Here is a 16,388-nt window from a genome sequence, read left to right as displayed (position 1 = left end):
CTTCAGTCCGCAGGCCGATGCTCTATCCACTGAGCCAAACCAGCTAGGGCTGTTTTGTCTGCCCCGGAAGGGCAGGAAACTGTCTTGTTCCCCACAGGATCCCCACCTCGTCATAGGATGCTGCCTGCTGGGCTTACAGAGAACTCCATACACATTTGTTGTGTAAATGGGTGAATTGTGCTGGCCACAGCGCCACCCTTGCTAGGTCACATGTCAGGCATCGGAAACTACACCACAGAGCCCTGTTGTTTAAAGTGGGTGTGAGACGCGCAGGCCCAGCCTTGGAGAAGCGTTGCAGGATCTGCCGGCCTCGGCTCTGGTGACGGCGACTAGCTGTGGTCACTAGTTACTATGCACGTCCTCATCCAGGCAAGTGACCTCTGCAACACGCCCTCAGCCTGTGATGGGTTCGGAATGAGAGAGCAAGTTACGGAGCTACTGAGGGTAGAGCTCTACTCTATGCTGTGGCCCAGACTTCATCTCCCTAGCAGCCCCGCTAACTCTGATGCTCCTCTTTCCTCCTCCCTTGAGGAGGCTTCAGAAATCCAGCCTTTTCGGTCTCCTGCTTGGCTCCTGCCACCAATCTGCGTGGCTGCTCTTGCCACCTTTCCCTCTTCTGTGACCCTAAAGTCTAGCCCAGGCATTTCTGTTTCGTTTTATTTTACTGTAAGAGTTTTTGCATGTAATTAATGTTGGAAAACAAACAGCCCCGTCGGCATGGCTCAGTGGTTGAGCATCAACCTATGAACCAGAAAGTCACGGTTCAATTCCTGATCAGGGCACACGCCCAGGTTTCAGACTCGATCCCCAGTGTGGAGCGTGCAGGAGGCAGCCTACCAGTGATTCTCTCTCATCATTGATGTTCTATCTCTCTCTACCTCTCCCTTCCTCTCTGAAATCAATAAAAAGAATATATATGTTTTTTAAAAAAAAGAAAACAAAATATCAAAAAGAAATACTTAAGGAAGTTAAAAATGTTGCAAAAATGTTACAAAACTCTGCTGGGACCTGTTCTGTAATTCCTAATTCCAAGAGAGTAAATGGAAACCACATGAGGTTTTCTTCTCTAATTTACTCTTTGGCAGGCAGGCACTGACACCTCTTTGAAACACCACCACTCTGTGGGCTGTTTCCCGAACCACGGTCCTTGATGCTCTTAGAGAACAAGTCAGGACAGAGCAGCGTGTTCCCCTGAGCGGCCTGCGTGCAGGGAATAGCTTCGTGCCAGCGCTGGACAACCTGGGACTTACCTGCCTGGGCCCCATAGCAAGGCCTGAACCGCAGCTGATCTGAGTCTTGGCAGAACACCCGTGAGCCTCCGGAACACGAGCGCATGCGGAGCTGCTGCCACTCCGTTCCCAATCTCCCAGGGAGGTTGTCATGAGACCGTTTCTCATTATTTCCTAGATTGTGACTAAGGCTTTCTGCTCCCCTCCCACCCCCTCCACAGGACAGTTGCAGACCATATAAAAGCCAGTTTGCTCAGTGACTAGAGCGTTGGCCCATGGACTGAAGAGTCTCAGGTTCGATTCCTAGTCAAGGTGTACCTCGTACTTCGGTTGCAGGTTCCAAGCCCCAGTGGGGGTGCAGGAGGAAGGCGACCTAGAGATGGGTCTCTCTCACATCTGTTTCTCTCTCTATCTCTCCCCGCCTTGTCCTTCCCTCCAATCTTCCTCCCTCCTTTCCTTCCACTCTCTCTAGGAATCAATGGAAAAAATATCTTGGGTGAGGCCTTGGCCCTCAGCCTCGAGGCGGTCCACGGCTCAGCGCAGCCATCTGGCTCCTTCTGTTTTGGTGTTGGCCTTTTGGTGTGTGTGTGACAAAAGCTCGCGAGGAGTTGGGACTTGGGGCCAATCTTGCTTTCACTGTCTGTTTAAATAATAATCTGTCTAAATCTAAAAAGCACTCATTCCTTTACCAGCCACATTTTTCAGCTTTGCCTTAAACTATCTCATTCATTCATTAATGGCAACAACAAAAAACCCACAACCAACCAAGTGAAAAGCAGATACTAATACCTTCCAGAGAACTGACGATGACGAAAATGAGGTCATGATTTCTTCTTAGCATTAGCCTCTCCTTAAGGACTTAGACAAGGAGACAAGCATTTACAAGGCAGCGGAGACTGCCACAGAGGAGCAGCGTAGAGCACCATCAGGGGGCCTAAAGGAGGCGTGCTGAGGGGCAGGGAGGCACCAGGAGATGGAGAAAGAGAAGTTTTCACTTGGGAAGAGAAGCACAGGCCTTCGGATCTGGTGTTATCAGATGTCAAGCCTTTTCCAGGCTTGTCTCTAACAATTGCTTTGGAGCCCTCAGTCCCACTGCTCAGCTCAGAAGTTCCTCCCTGGGGGCTCTTTAAGTCCACTGGTTAAGATCCCCTTTAGCTGAGGAGTGCACTGCACCAGGAGTCCTCTGTTTGCAAGTGACTGAAAGCCTAACTGTGGCAGGCATAGTTAGTGTCCTAGATGAAGCACTCCCCTTACTTCTTTTTTTAAAATATATTTTATTGATTTTTTACAGAGAGGAAGAGAGAGGGATAGAGTTAGAAACATCCATGAGAGAGAAATATCGATCAGCTGCCTCCTGCACCCCCCCGCCCCCCACTGGGGATATGCCCACAACCAAGGTACATGCCCTTGACCGGAATCGAACCTGGGACCCTTCAGTCCGCAGGCCGATGCTCTATCCACAGAGCCAAAGTGGTAGGGCATCCCCTTACTTCTAATACAACTCTGATCTTTTGCATTTGGGAGTGGTGGGCGACACTGGGCTCAGCCAAATGCAAGAAATTGTATTGGGGCCCTAGCTGGTCAAGGGCACATTCCCAGTTTACGGGCTGGATCCCCAGTAGGGGGCGTGCAGGAGACAGCCGATCAATGATTCTCTCTTATCATTGATGTTTCTATTTCTCCCACTCCCTTCCCCTCTGAAATCAATAAAAAAAAATTATAAAAGAAATAAAAAGAAATGGTATTGAGCTACACCATCCATGACCATTCTATTTCCCTTGGCCAGGTACTCACGTTGCCTCCCTGGCAACTAGGAATGGCCATATTATTCAGTTCTGTTCACTGAGGTGTAAGGGGAAGCAGTCTGTCTTTCAAGAATTGTACCTAGCTCTGGCTGGTGTGGCTCAATTGGTTGGAATGTCCTCATGTGCACAGGAAGTTCTCGGGTTCAATTCCTGGTCAGGGCAAATACCTGAGTTGTGGGTTCCATGGTCGGGGGAAGTGGGATTTCTGGGTCATACAGTGTTATGAACTGTATGTTTTGCTTGCCCCCCCCCCCCCCCAAACTCACATATTGAAACCCTAACCTTTATGTGATGGTATTTGAAGATGACCACTTTGTAAAGTAATTATATTCAGACTAGAGGCCTGGTGCACGAAATTCGTGCACAGGAGGGGGGTCGCCTCAGCCCAGCCTGCACCCTCTCACAATCCTGGACTCCTAATCGCTCACCTGCCTGCCTGCCTGGTCGCCCCTAACTGCCCCCCCTGCCCCCCTGATTGTCCCTCACTGCCTCTGCATGCTGGCCTTATTGCCCCTAACTGCCGCCCCTGCTGGCCTGGTCGCCCCCAACTGCCCCCTCCTTGCCAACCTGGTTGCTCCTAACTGCCCCCCCCCCCCCGTCGTAGGCAGCCATCTTTGTGAGGGCGTGAGGGTTAATTTACATATTGCCTCTTTGTTATATAGGATAAGATCAAGAGGGTGGGGCCCTTATGATGGGATTAGTGTCCTTATAAGAAAAGATACAGGAAGAAGATGCTTGCTTCTCCCTCTCCTCACTACATGAGGACACAGTGAGAAGTCCTCACCTGGGAACTGAATCAGCAGATTTTGGACTTCTCAGCCTCTGGAACCATAAAAAATAAATTCCTGTTATTTAAGCCATGTGGTATATGGCATGTGGCTATATCAGCTGGAGCTGAGTAATTTCTATGGTCAGTATGTGCTCATTTTTATGGGAACCTGCCACTTTCCAGAGTGGGTGTGCCATTTTCCAACCCCATCAGCAATGTCCTTGTGTTCCAGATGCTCACCAGCACTTGCACTTGGCATTATCTTTTGAATTTTGTCCAACACTTTTATGTATCAGTTGATAGGAACATGTGGTTTTTCCTTTGGAAACTACTAATCTGGTGGATGACTTTGCTTTTGAGTAATAGGTGGTGGAACCCCACTTGCTGCGGGTGTTTCATTCTGTTTATACCGGCTGCATTCCACTGGATAACATTCTGTTGAGGGTTTTTGTGCCGATGCTCATTAAGAGTTTTTGGATTGTAGTTTTCTTGTACTGTCTGCTCTTTTTTTTTTTCAATATTTTATTCTCTGTGCTGTTTAAATATGATAATTTCTATTGATTACAGTTATTTGCCCTGTCACCTGGATCCTTCCATTGAGCTCATACAGTGAATATTTTATTTTGGTTGTATTTCTCAGCTCTAAAATTTTCATTTGATTCTTATTTATATTGTTTCTTTCCTGAATTTTTCTATTTTTCCATTAATTCATTCTTACTTCCTAGGCATGGTTATTTATAATACCTTATTTAAAGTCTTTTTCTGATAATTCCAATATCTTTATTATCTAGGTATTGGCATCATTTGATTTTTTCCTTGCAAATTGCGATATTCCGGGTTCTTCCCAGGCCTAGTAATTCTGCACTGTATCCTGTACATTTTGAGTCATGGTATCTGATTCTGGGTATCATCTAAACTGTTAGATTGATTAGTTTGGTTTAGCAGGCAGTAGCCCTGGCAAGGGTCAGGCCACAAGTTCTGATCTGCACTGTGTGGGCTGTGGCTCCAATGTCAGTTCCGTTTTCAAACACTCGCAGTGCAACTGGGAGCTGCCCTTTGTGTATGCCGCCCAGTGGTCAGTCTGTAGCTCCCTTCTCATCGCCTGCTGTCTGCTCCATGCACCTGCAGTGTAGGGGTGAGCAGAGTTCATACATTGCTTTTGGGGACCACACTTGGTCTCCCTCCTCTAGGCAATAAACCCATCACTTTCTGGTTCCCTGAGGCCTCCATTACCAGCCATTCAGCTAGAAAGCTGGGGTTTCCGTGTCCCTGCCCTGCTGTTCACCCCTCTCAACTGCGTCTGCATCCTGGTCCAGGCAGAGGACACAGAATGAAGGCAGGGGGACTGGCACCATGCTCCTGGGACCAACGCTCCTAGTCAGATCAAAGGTGCCCCTCCCCTGAGTAGAAGGAGCCTTCCCCGGCCCCCAGCCACTGCTGGGCGGCTGCCACGTACTGCCGGGAGCCTGGGCCAGAGAGGAGCGACCCCGCTTTCCTCCTGAGAGGAGGGAGAAGCAATGATGAGGGACGTAGATAAGTTGGCAGATTTGGTGGTAAGAGGCTCTAAGAGCTGTGATCTTTCTCTCTGTAACACCGGAGGCACAATTATAGTTCATCTGCCCATGATGAGGAAGGAGGCGAGGAGGACGGCAAATACTATTGAGCCAAGTGGTCCCCAATCCCGTTACCAGACATGCAACCAGGAAGCGTCAGCAGCCTTTGCAGGGGTTTCTTGGAAAGCCTTCGCGTTTCCTAGTAAAGGAGACAGCCATGTCCGTGCCTTTTCCCACTTCCTTCCTGTCATGACCCCGGACGTCGTTCCTGGAGCTGGGACCGCTTCCTCGCATTCTGGGAAAGTAAGCGTGAGGGGAAGCCAACAGAAGGGCAGATTCCCCAGCCAGACCAGCACTGTCCAGCTGCTGGTGGAGAGAGAGCCAGCAGCAACCTGTCCTCCAGACTCCTGGTTGCAAAAACCAAACATTCCCACTGCAGGAAGCCTTCAGGAGTGATGGACATGCTTTCAGAAAGAAGGGGAGTGAGGTAAAGAAGGAACATTGGGTTATAGATATAACACTGAAGGCCCAAATAAGGTGAAATCCATCTAAAAAATTTTCCCTTCGGAGTATTTACTGTCTGTGAGAATGAGTCGATCTAATGGGGTACTATTAGCATGCCAATTTTTATCAAAGTTAGCCCCAGTCACAGTAATTCTCCACTTAGATAAGCCAGCATCTTCTCCTCATTAGGAGACCTCTGTGCATGCAAAATAACTCCCAGGACTCAGCAACACCCTTTGGAGACCACCATGCACTTTGATAAGATGATCCGAATCGCTTTCGGGTGAAGTGCAGGTCGTCCACCATGAACAGATGCAACTCTGTCAGGTTTACGGCAGCACCACGTGCAGACCCTTCCCTGGGATACGTGACGCAGACAGTCACTTTATTCACACGGCGGCGCCCAAGAAACTCTTCCCATCACTAAGCAGTGACAGTGACTCACAGGACACACCCTCTGAGGCATTTCCTGCTTTAATAGATGGCTTATTCCTCTCTTAACTAGAGACCGGCACCAAACAAAGAATCCCTACATTTTTAATAACGGAAAATATACAGAACTCAATATATAGCCGTATTCCCCAGAACTATAAAATATAATCGCCATCAGCAGATTCCGGAATTAAAGCTTACATTTACTTCTCCCCCTACTAATCTTACGAATGGAGTAAGCGGAGCTCAGTGATCCCACCTCCGTGTCTGGGGCAACTCTAAGCACTGGACACAGCTGCATCTTCTGGTGACGCGCTGACACTTCGTGAGGAGCCCCCCGCAGCAGAGAAGTTCCCCGTGTGGGGTCACTGTGACGCCAGGGAAACACAGCAATGCACATTCTCAGAACAGTCTTCCCAGACTCCCTGAGAAAGGGGAGGGCCTGTTGCATCCTGTCAGGATACGTTAATAACACACACATCGGTCATTTTACATCTGTACAGGGAATCTGACTGAACGTGGGTAAAACTTTGGCGGACGCTCAATTGACTTCCGTGGTTTCATTCGTACAAGAGCGTCAAGATCCGGGGTCCCATTTTGCAAACATTTGAAAATCATCTTGTTAAGAACGCAGAGGACCCTGACAAGGCTGCCTTGTGGTGCCTGAAACACGGTCACAGCTAAAGGGGGCCAGGAGGAGCCAGAGGGACCGGCCTCAGCTGGGAAGGGCTTCCTTTTCCAGCAAAGCCATGGTCCTCTCTCCATCACACATCGCACTCGCCAACACCCGGGTCACACCAGTCCGTCTCATCTGGAGTCTTTTCTTCATCTCCCTTTTCCTTCCCTTCATATTAAGAGGGTCATCAACCTTACATAAGCATAGACAACCCACCTTATTACCAGAACATTCCTTAGTCCGCAGCCACTCCCTGAAGACGTGTGCAGTCATCTTACTGCCTTCACTGAGTGATCTCCAAATTACATTGTAAAGGAGATGATTCTTTTTCCTACACAGGAAATTTCTTAGTCTCATCAGTAATGTATATGCTCTTGTGAGTTTTCGTAAGAGATTAAGTCCCTTTACTCACCAGCCTCCTGACAATGACCCTGGGCATTTCAGCCTAGATCTTGAGGTACATATTCTCTTGGGCCTCCTCAATCCTATTCTCTTATTTAAAAATCTAGTAACAGAAAGCAAAATGAGAAATGTTTAAAAAGTGCTTTCATCTTTGGTCTGAGAACTCTCATACTTAAGGTATGAAATGGAAAAGATTATCTGTTTTTATATGGAGTAACTCACATTCTTTCTCAACAGGGGACATGCATTTGTCTAAAAAGAAATACACAGTCGTCCCTCAGTACCTGCGGAGGATTGGTTCCAGGCTCACCTACCCATCCCCACCCCCACCCCCAGTAGATACCCAAATCGGCGGGTGCTCAATCCTCCAGCACCGCCACTGCCTCCTCTCCATTCTCTGGGTGATGCTCGCGAACCCAAGTCTGCAGCTCCTTGGGGAGGATGGCCACAAACTGCTCCAGCACGACCAGCTCCAGGATTTGTTCCTTCGTGTGTGTCTCGGGTCTGATCCACAGGCCCCTGCAGTGCACATCATAGCAACCAGTCGTTCTACCTTTAGATCAATTTGCATATTACCCTTTTATTATCCTATCTAATAATAGAGAAACATGATAATTAACCATAACTTTGCTACCCTTCCCATTGGCTAATCTGCAAGATATGCAAATTAACTGCCAACCAAGATGGCGGCCGGCAGCCACGCAGCTGAAGCGAACATGAGGCTTGCTTGCTCCAGTGATGGAGGAAGCCAAGGTTCCCCGCCTGCCACAGCCCAGCTCTGAGCTCCGGTTGCAACAATGTTGCAATTATAGAAGCTAAACAAACCAGATACCTGCTTTCAGCCAGCCACGGCCTCAGAGCTGGAGCTGGCTCTCAGCTCCAATGACAGCTATAGAAGGTAAATAAATCCCAGGGGAAAAAAAAAGGCCGGGAGCTTCAGTCGCCCGCCAGCCTGAAAATGGCCCTCAACCCCTCACCCAGACTGGCCAAGCACCCCAGTGGGGACCCCTACCCTGATCCAGATCACCCTTAAGGGCAAACCAGCCAGCCCCCACCCGTGCACCAAGCCTCAATCCTATAGAGTAAAAGGGTAATATGCAAACTGACCCTAACAGCAGAAAGACTGGGAATGACTGGTCACTATGACACACACTGACCACCAGGAGGCAGACGCTCAATGCAGGAGCTGCCCTCTGGTGGTCAGGGCGCTATCACATGGGGGGAGCTCTGCTCAGCCACAAGCCAGACTGATGGCTGCCAGTACAGCGGTGGTGGTGGGAGCCTCTCCTGCCTCCTCAGCAGTGCTAAGGATGTCTGACTGCAGCTTAGGTCTGCTCCCCGCTGGCAAGTGGGCATCCCCCGAGGGCTGCCGGACTGCCAGAGGGATGTCTGATTGCCAGCTTAGGCCCAATCCCCTAAGCCAGCAAGTGGTCACCCCCAAGGGTGCTCAATTCCCTTGTATGAAATGGCATAGAACAATGCACACAGTTGCCCCCTGCATCTGCAGGCTCAATCTGTGGTTGGTTGAAGCCAAGGAACACAGAGGGCCAACTGGATACGCACTGAGAAAAATATACATAAAGTACACTTGTGCTGTTCAAACCAGTGTTCGAGGGGCCACTGTACTATGTCATCGTTGGTGCAAAGGGCAGAAATAGAACGTGTCTGAGAATGTCTTTCAAGAGCTACTCTCCGGATGGAAATCAGAGTTCAATTCAGCCTTGTCTGCTTTTCTGCTTATCAATACAGAGAAGCAAACAAGGCTGACATAAGATGGTCTGTATCCTCTCCTTTATGACCTTAGAGAAGACCCTGCTCATTAAGACCAGTGATCTACACTAGGGAGCTACTGGTGCCTTGTGTCTTCCTCTGTTGAGAAAGTTTTGAGCAGACGCTTTGACTCCCTCCCAGGACCGACGCACGTGTGGCTTTTCCTGTGCCTGAAGAGATTCGAGCTCTGACTGAAGGCTTTCCCACACTCGTGGCACTTGTAGGGCCTCTCCCCGGTGTGGATTCTCCGATGCTGAATGAGGACTGCACTCCGGCTAAAAGCCTTTGCACACACGTCACATGCGAAAGGCTTCTCTCCGCTGTGGATCCTCTGGTGGAGCATGAGGGCTGAGCTCTGACTGAAGGTTTTGCCACACTCGTCACACGTGCGCTGTTTTTTCCGAGAAGGATTTCTGTATCTTCTATCCAACGTGCCATCTTGGCTGCCGGTGCCTCTGGATGTGGAACTCTGGGAAGCGTTCCTGCGAACGGTGTTAGGAACATCGCCATGCAGTTCCACGCCCGAAGAAGCCTTTTGCCTCGAAGCTGATTTCACATTTTGAGTTCTCGTGTCCTTATCTGAAATAATACACAGAAAAGCCAATGTCACCAGTTCCTCCGTTCAGAAAGAAAGGAAAATAGGACGATCCAAATGAAATACACACGGTTTATGTATTAGCTAGTATGCTTTACAATAGCACCACAATGTGGAGGAAGGGGAGGGTAAAGCAGAAAACACTGAGATCATAAAGCAAAGGGGAAAAATGTATAGTCCGAGGAGGCATTCAACTAGGAATATGAAAAGCTCTATGTAGAAGGTAGAATGGTGAGTAGGAATAAGATATCTCAGAGACTGAAGGAAGACTGGGCGAAAAGAGGAAGGGCCTCAGATCGATGTTTCTCTCTCCACCTCTTTCTGAAATCCATTAAAAAGAGAAGGCTCAACTATGGTAGTAGGTCGTAATAAACAGGAGTGTCAATCAACAAAACAAAGCTTAATAATGACACTTGAATCCATAATTAAGGAAGGAGATGAAGAAAACCAAGGGGACACAGAGGAAGATGGAAAATAAGGTCAGAAAATACAGATTAGGCGCGCGCACACACATACACACACACACACACACACACAGGTACGCTGGGAGAACACAGAGCTAGGATAACAGCACCTCAAGAGATCCAGGGTAGCACAGAGTACCCGTCTAGGAAACATCGCCACTCTTCTATATCATTTACAGTTCTACTTAAAGGGCATCATTACTGGTTCAAATGGAAATCATCTTATTAGTAATGGTAAGGAGCTCAACTTTCAAAGCCACCTGAATGTCTAGTCACTACTATCGAAATCCTGGCAACAGTTAGCACCTGACAGCATGGAGACCAAGATCACCCGCAGAAGCTCCGACGTGACAGGACTCTGTACCGAGGAAATCATGTAGCAGCCGTAAGACACGGTTCTGTTAGCCTGTCATGATTCCGGTTCTCTCTGCCTTGAAGTGAAAGATCTTGGGCCTTCTGCTTTTGGTTTAAAATTTCTATGCATTTAAAAAAGTGTGTTTTCATTGATTTTTAGAGAGCAATGGAGGGAGAGGGAGAGAGAGAGAAACATTGATCGGTTGCCTCCTGCACACACTCCTACCAGGGACTGAGCCTGCAACCTCTAAGCATCTTTAAAAAATGTAGGAGAGGCCTCTGTGAGGACAGTCACAGCTGAAACACGGTTCTCGCCAACAACAGGAGCCCAGGACCTGGCTTCGCGGCTGATTTCTTTAGTTATCAGCACACCAAGCCGCAGAGGCTGGGATGGTTTCCCGCCTCATCCCCATGTCCCGTGAAGACTTCCCCTTCTCCTAGGTAAGCCCAGGCGATCGCTACACTGCAGAGGCCAAGTGTGCAGTAGGCAGTTTGACAAGTTTCTACTTCAAGCCTCTTGGAAGTAGATCTTGTCAAACAAGAGTGAGGAATCTTTTCTAAGTGTCCCTCTAAATTTTTATATATTGTTTTTTCTATAGTTTTTAATCAAAATTCCCTGGGGAAAAACCTAACCTTCCTTAGATGACCAGCCACTCCTAAAATTTAAAGAAGTGGGGGCGCGGGACGGGGAGAGAAGAAACTGGGGTTCCCTCCCCACGGCACTTATTTTTTAGTATCTGCAATGGAAGAGCAGATACAAGAGCAGATACTGTTATGCCGGCCATTCTGAAGCATTTCTATAAAAAGTGACGCAAAGAGCAACAGAGGCCAGTTTAGAAGGAGAAGGAGAAAACCAACCACCAACAAAAAGAATGGGAAGGAGCAGAGACACACATTCAAAGCCCGTGAGAGCAACATCACGGCCGCAGCGACATGGCGAGGTTGATACGGGATCCTCTCAGTAACCCAGCAAGAGGTCGCACAGAGCATGACACAGACCAAGGGCCCCTCTGACAGTAAAAGGGGTGGAACGAGGCCACATGGGCGCCCTCGTGGGCAAGACTGCTTTCTCCTGCTTCGGTCAGAGCAGCTGTGCTTTCACCTGTTTTAAATATTGGAACTCCGCGTAAAAGTTCATTTGAAAAAACGATCATGCTGCTTGAAAAAGGTTTGACAATCCTGATGGAGATGATGCCAAGAATTTTTAAAATCTGCAGATTTAATGAGAATCTATGAGAAAGAATAAGCTATGAGAATGTCCATCAGCATGACATATAGAGGTAGAAAGTAGAGGGAGAAATTCCCACAGTGGGGGGTGCAAGGGGAAGCGGGAGACCTCCGTGCATGCTCGGGGACTGGGCCCCCTGTGCCCACACCGGGAGCTGGTCCCGCCCTCACCGTGGCTGGGCTCCCTGTGCCCACACCGGGAGCTGGTCCCGCCCTCACCGTGGCTGGGCTCCCTGTGCCCACACCGGGAGCTGGTCCCGCCCTCACCGTGGCTGGGCTCCCTGTGCCCACACCGGGAGCTGGTCCCGCCCTCACCGTGGCTGGGCTCCCTGTGCCCACACTGGGAGCTGGTGCCGCCCTCACCGTGGCTGGTCCCCTGTGCCCACACTGGGAGCTGGTGCCGCCCTCACCGTGGCTGGTCCCCTGTGCCCACACTGGGAGCTGGTGCCGCCCTCACCGCATGGCCTGGAGGGGTGGCGCTCCCGCGATGGGCACGGCGGCTGCGGCTTTGCAGGCTGGGGTGGGTCACTTGGCGACTCCCAAGGGATTTTCTGAGCTGCCACGTCCTCTGCATTTTGTCCCAAAACCTGGAAGCAGTTAGATTATCTGAGGCTGAGGCAGGACCTTGGGATAAAGTGAGAGAAACCCAGGGCCACAGGGAAAGGGAGGGAAAAAGCAGAGCCACGTCCTGTTTCCTGGCACAGCTGGGGGTGCACTCACCCCGTTTCACAACCGGCTGAATGGAGCCCCTGACCCGCCGGTCGCTCACCCCCATCCCTTCCCACCTGCCCCGCCGGCCCGTCCAGCTCCTTCTCCAGCTCCTCCAGCATCGTCACGGCCTCCTCCCCGCTCCCCGGGCCGTGCGCGCGCAGCCAGGCCTGCAGCTCCTCGGGCAGGATGGCCACGAACTGCTCCAGCACCAGCAGCTCCAGGATCTGCCTCTTGGTGTGCACCTCGGGCCGCAGCCACCGCCAGCACAGCTCCCGCAGCCGGCCCAGGGCCTCCCGGGGCCCGGGCGCCTCCTGGTAGCCGAACTGCCGGAACCGCTGGCGGAAGGCCTCGGGGCTGGAGCGGCCTCTGCGGGGCAGGCCGGGTTCCAGGCCCCGGGCCTCCTCCTGCCCTTCCATCTTCACCACCACGACGCAGTCGGGCTCCTCGGCGGCTGGTGGGAGGCACGTTGGTGCAGACATCGGCGCGGAGAGCTCGGGACGGCCAGGCTGTACTTCTCCGGGAGGGGGCGCTCTCCTTAATGGATGCTCCTTAAACAGGACGAAAGAAACAAGTGGAACAAGACAAAGACAGTCAATGCTCCTGAGAACAAAACAATTAGGACTAGAAACAAGACTGGCCAGAAAGTACTGCTCTTCATCTTCACATACATCATGCTCTCAAAGAATGCGCCCTTCTTTAAGAGAACCAAAGAGCTCAAGGATAAAGTGAATGCATCCATTCACAGGCATGAGTAACTCCCCCTTTATCCTGAAAACCATGCCCACAGGCTGACTTCCCGTAAACAGCACAATGAGAGACCAGCCAGGATGGCATAGGCGCTCCGGGCGCACAGGCACAGGGCAGCCTGGGGAAAGCCATGCCTCTGGGACAGGCCCAAAGGGCCGGTTAATTTTTTCCAGCCTGCTGCAAAGAGTTCTAAGAAATAGTCTCGAGATGAAACAGGAATTTTAGGGATAAAATGGGACAGGCTTGGGAAATTTTAGAAATTTTGGAAATTAAGGGGACCATGGAGGCGGCACAGGGCTGCAGAACAGCTGAAGGTATATTTCCATAGAATAGGGAAGCTGAAAAGCTGCAACAGGTACATTTCCATAGAATGGGGGAGCTGGAAACAGCAAAAGGTCTATATTTACAACACCAAAAAAAGAGAGAGAGAAGGAGGCCCTTCATCCAGAAGAAGAAAGCCCAAAGGGAATAGGAAAACAATAAGGGGTGGGGGAGTACCTCTCATGTCCATTGTGAGGTTGGACCTTTGAGCCTAGGAGGAACTATAGCAGTGGTTCTCAACCTTCCTAATGCCGCGACCCTTTACTACAGTTCCTCATGTTGTGGTGACCCCCAACCATAAAATTGTTTTCGTTGCTACTTCATAACTGTAATTTTGCTACTGTTATGAATCGTCATGTAAGTATCTGATATGCAGGATGTATTTTCATGGGTACAAATTGAACATAATTAAAGCATGGTGATTAATCACAAACTAAGGGAATGGTGACCAATCAGAGGGGATATCAAGGCACCAGGATCTGCAACCTTTATAAGCCATAAGGAAAAGGAACTCAGGGGGACCCTTTCCCCCTCCCTACTTGGGAGTCCATTCTGGGGGACACTTTCCCTCTCCCCAGGTGGTAGTCAGTACTTGTTCTTCAATAAATCTCCACCTTTGCTATACCACTTTCTGTCCGTGGATTCATTCTTCGATTCCGGCAGACAAAGGAGCCAGGTTCCAGTCCAAAAATCCCGTTTCAGAGAGCGAAGCGCTTTTGTGTGCATTTTTGTAATGTTTACTAATTTTTAAAAACAATATTATTTTGACATTAAAGGAGCCATTAAAAAAGGTAATCACGAATCCCTCTACCTTAATGTATTCCCATTTCCCCCCATACTCACTTCTACTTCCCATCTGTAACATTTATATTATTTAGTTAACTGTATCTGTTGTACAGTCTTAGGTTGTTTTGTTATTATTACAAATAACGCTGGGAGGCACATTTTCATGAATATGCCATCTTTCTTCTTTTAAAATTATTTTCTTCAGGTATGTCCCAAGGCCTTGCCTTATTGAGGTCCAATGGGAGTGGCAAATTCTGTCTTGCTATGTATTACCACCTACATTACAGAAAAGACGACCAGTTCACAATACCACCAGCAACGTAACTGTGGATGAGAGCAGCAGCTTCTCCGGGAATCATTAGCGTGTCTTCGTGGAGGGGGCATTTTTCTTCATGTAACCTTTTACTGAGGACGTTTGCACAGCACCATTTCAATGTCATCAGATAGATGATGATCAGCATCCGATGACGGATTGAAAACTCTTACACACGCCCCTATTTCTCCCTGACCAGCCCAGTTCTAGGCACCGAAGACACACTGAGCAAAGCCCATGCTCCTTCAGGCTTGCGGATGAGGAACCGGGCCGGGCGGGCTCAGGTACCGCGACCTCGGGCCAGGGGACGGGGCTGGCGTCCGCACCCAGGCCACCCACACGGGCCGCGTGGTCAGGAGGCCGGAGGCCTGAGCCCCAGCTCGGAGGATGGAGTCTGGGTGGCGCCAGGAGCGGCGGGAGGGTGGGCCAGGGGCTGGGAGCCCTGTGGGATGTCACACGGGGGGAGGGTGGGCCAGGGGTTGGGAGCCCTGTGGATGTCACATGGAGGGAGGGTGGGCCAGGGTTGGGAGCCCTGTGGATGTCACATGGAGGGAGGGTGGGCCAGGGTTGGGAGCCCTGTGGGATGTCACATGGAGGGAGGGTGGGCCAGGGTTGGGAGCCCTGTGGATGTCACATGGAGGGAGGGTGGGCCAGGGGCTGGGAGCCCTGTGGGATGTCACATTGGGGGAGGGTGGGCCAGGGGCTGGGAGCCCTGTGGGATGTCACATTGGGGGAGGGTGGGCCAGGGGTTGGGAGCCCTGTGGGATGTCACATTGGGGGAGGGTGGGCCAGGGTTGGGAGCCCTGTGGGATGTCACACTGGGGGCCCTAAGCTGGAGCTGCCTCTGCAAGTCGCAGCAGAGTCGCCGCCGAGCCTGCGCCGTCCCCACAGTTGCGCTCAGCGCTACACAGGAGACGGGGACGACACCCCGACCCCGACCCGCAGGGGCCGGTAACGCACCCGGTCCCGGGAGGAAGGCTGCGCCCGCAGTCGAGGATCCGGGGTACCTGCGGGGGGGACCGCCTCCCACTTGGAAACCCCTCTTCGGGGGTGGGGGCCCGGCTCCACCAGGGCTGGCGACCGAAGGACCCGGGACAGCCCCTCTTCACCCCCCGGGGATGCGCGGACCTGCGGGGAGCGGCCGGGAGAGCGGGGCCGCTAGAGGAGAAGCGCTGGGCGCGTGATGGGGTTGCAGAGGGTCTAAAGAGGGGTGCGCGGAGGAAGGGGCGGGCTGCACCCCGTGGCACCGCCCTCCCCCCGCCCCCATCCCCGATCCCCGGGACGGACGCTCCTCCGCCCAGCGACGGCCGGGAGGCGTCGGCGCTCACCTCGGGGCGGAGGGACGACCCGCGCTCTCGGGGAGGGCCGGGGCCGGGGTCTGGAAGCTGCTTCCGGTCCTCGGGGCGGGCTGGGGGCGGAGCCTGGGATAGCGGAGCGGTTGCCATGGAGACGAGCGGCCGCGTCTCGCTTTCGGAGGCGGGGCTCCGGAGCTGGGGGAAGCGATGACCTCCGCGGGTGGGCGTGCAGCCGCTCCGCCCCGCGGTTCACATCAGCAGCATTGCTGTTTACCAGAGTGCTTTCCTTACATCACCCAGGAAGGCCATTCCCACTTTCCAGGAACTAAAACCGCGGCTTCCGTGACTTGCCGAGGCCCTAGGTCACCGCGAGGGGAGGCTCCTGTGCTGGCAGCCGCTGAGCACTTCTCCTGCGGGTCGCTCCCAGGCGAGCGG

At 51.6% G+C, this 16,388-nt stretch overlaps 1 protein-coding gene across 1 annotated transcript; it reads right to left on the bottom strand.

Annotated features, from left to right (window-relative positions):
- Positions 1-6,335: 6,335 nt before the first annotated feature.
- On the bottom strand, positions 6,336-16,037 carry ZNF396 (zinc finger protein 396). The gene is made up of 4 exons (XM_070421185.1): positions 15,987-16,037; positions 12,566-13,039; positions 12,238-12,367; positions 6,336-9,719 (listed from the first exon to the last, which is right to left on the bottom strand). Exons 2-4 carry the CDS (start codon positions 12,968-12,970, stop codon positions 9,217-9,219), a joined length of 1,038 nt encoding a protein of 345 aa, XP_070277286.1. The 5' UTR covers positions 12,971-13,039; positions 15,987-16,037; the 3' UTR covers positions 6,336-9,216.
- Between the last annotated feature and the right edge of the window lie 351 nt (positions 16,038-16,388).

Source organism: Myotis yumanensis, unplaced genomic scaffold (assembly GCF_028538775.1).
Source record: "Myotis yumanensis isolate MYYU_CA2020_CCGP unplaced genomic scaffold, mMyoYum1.0.hap1 SCAF_7, whole genome shotgun sequence".
NCBI classification, from domain to species: domain Eukaryota; kingdom Metazoa; phylum Chordata; class Mammalia; order Chiroptera; family Vespertilionidae; genus Myotis; species Myotis yumanensis.
This window is presented reverse-complemented; position numbering and strand designations above follow the sequence as displayed.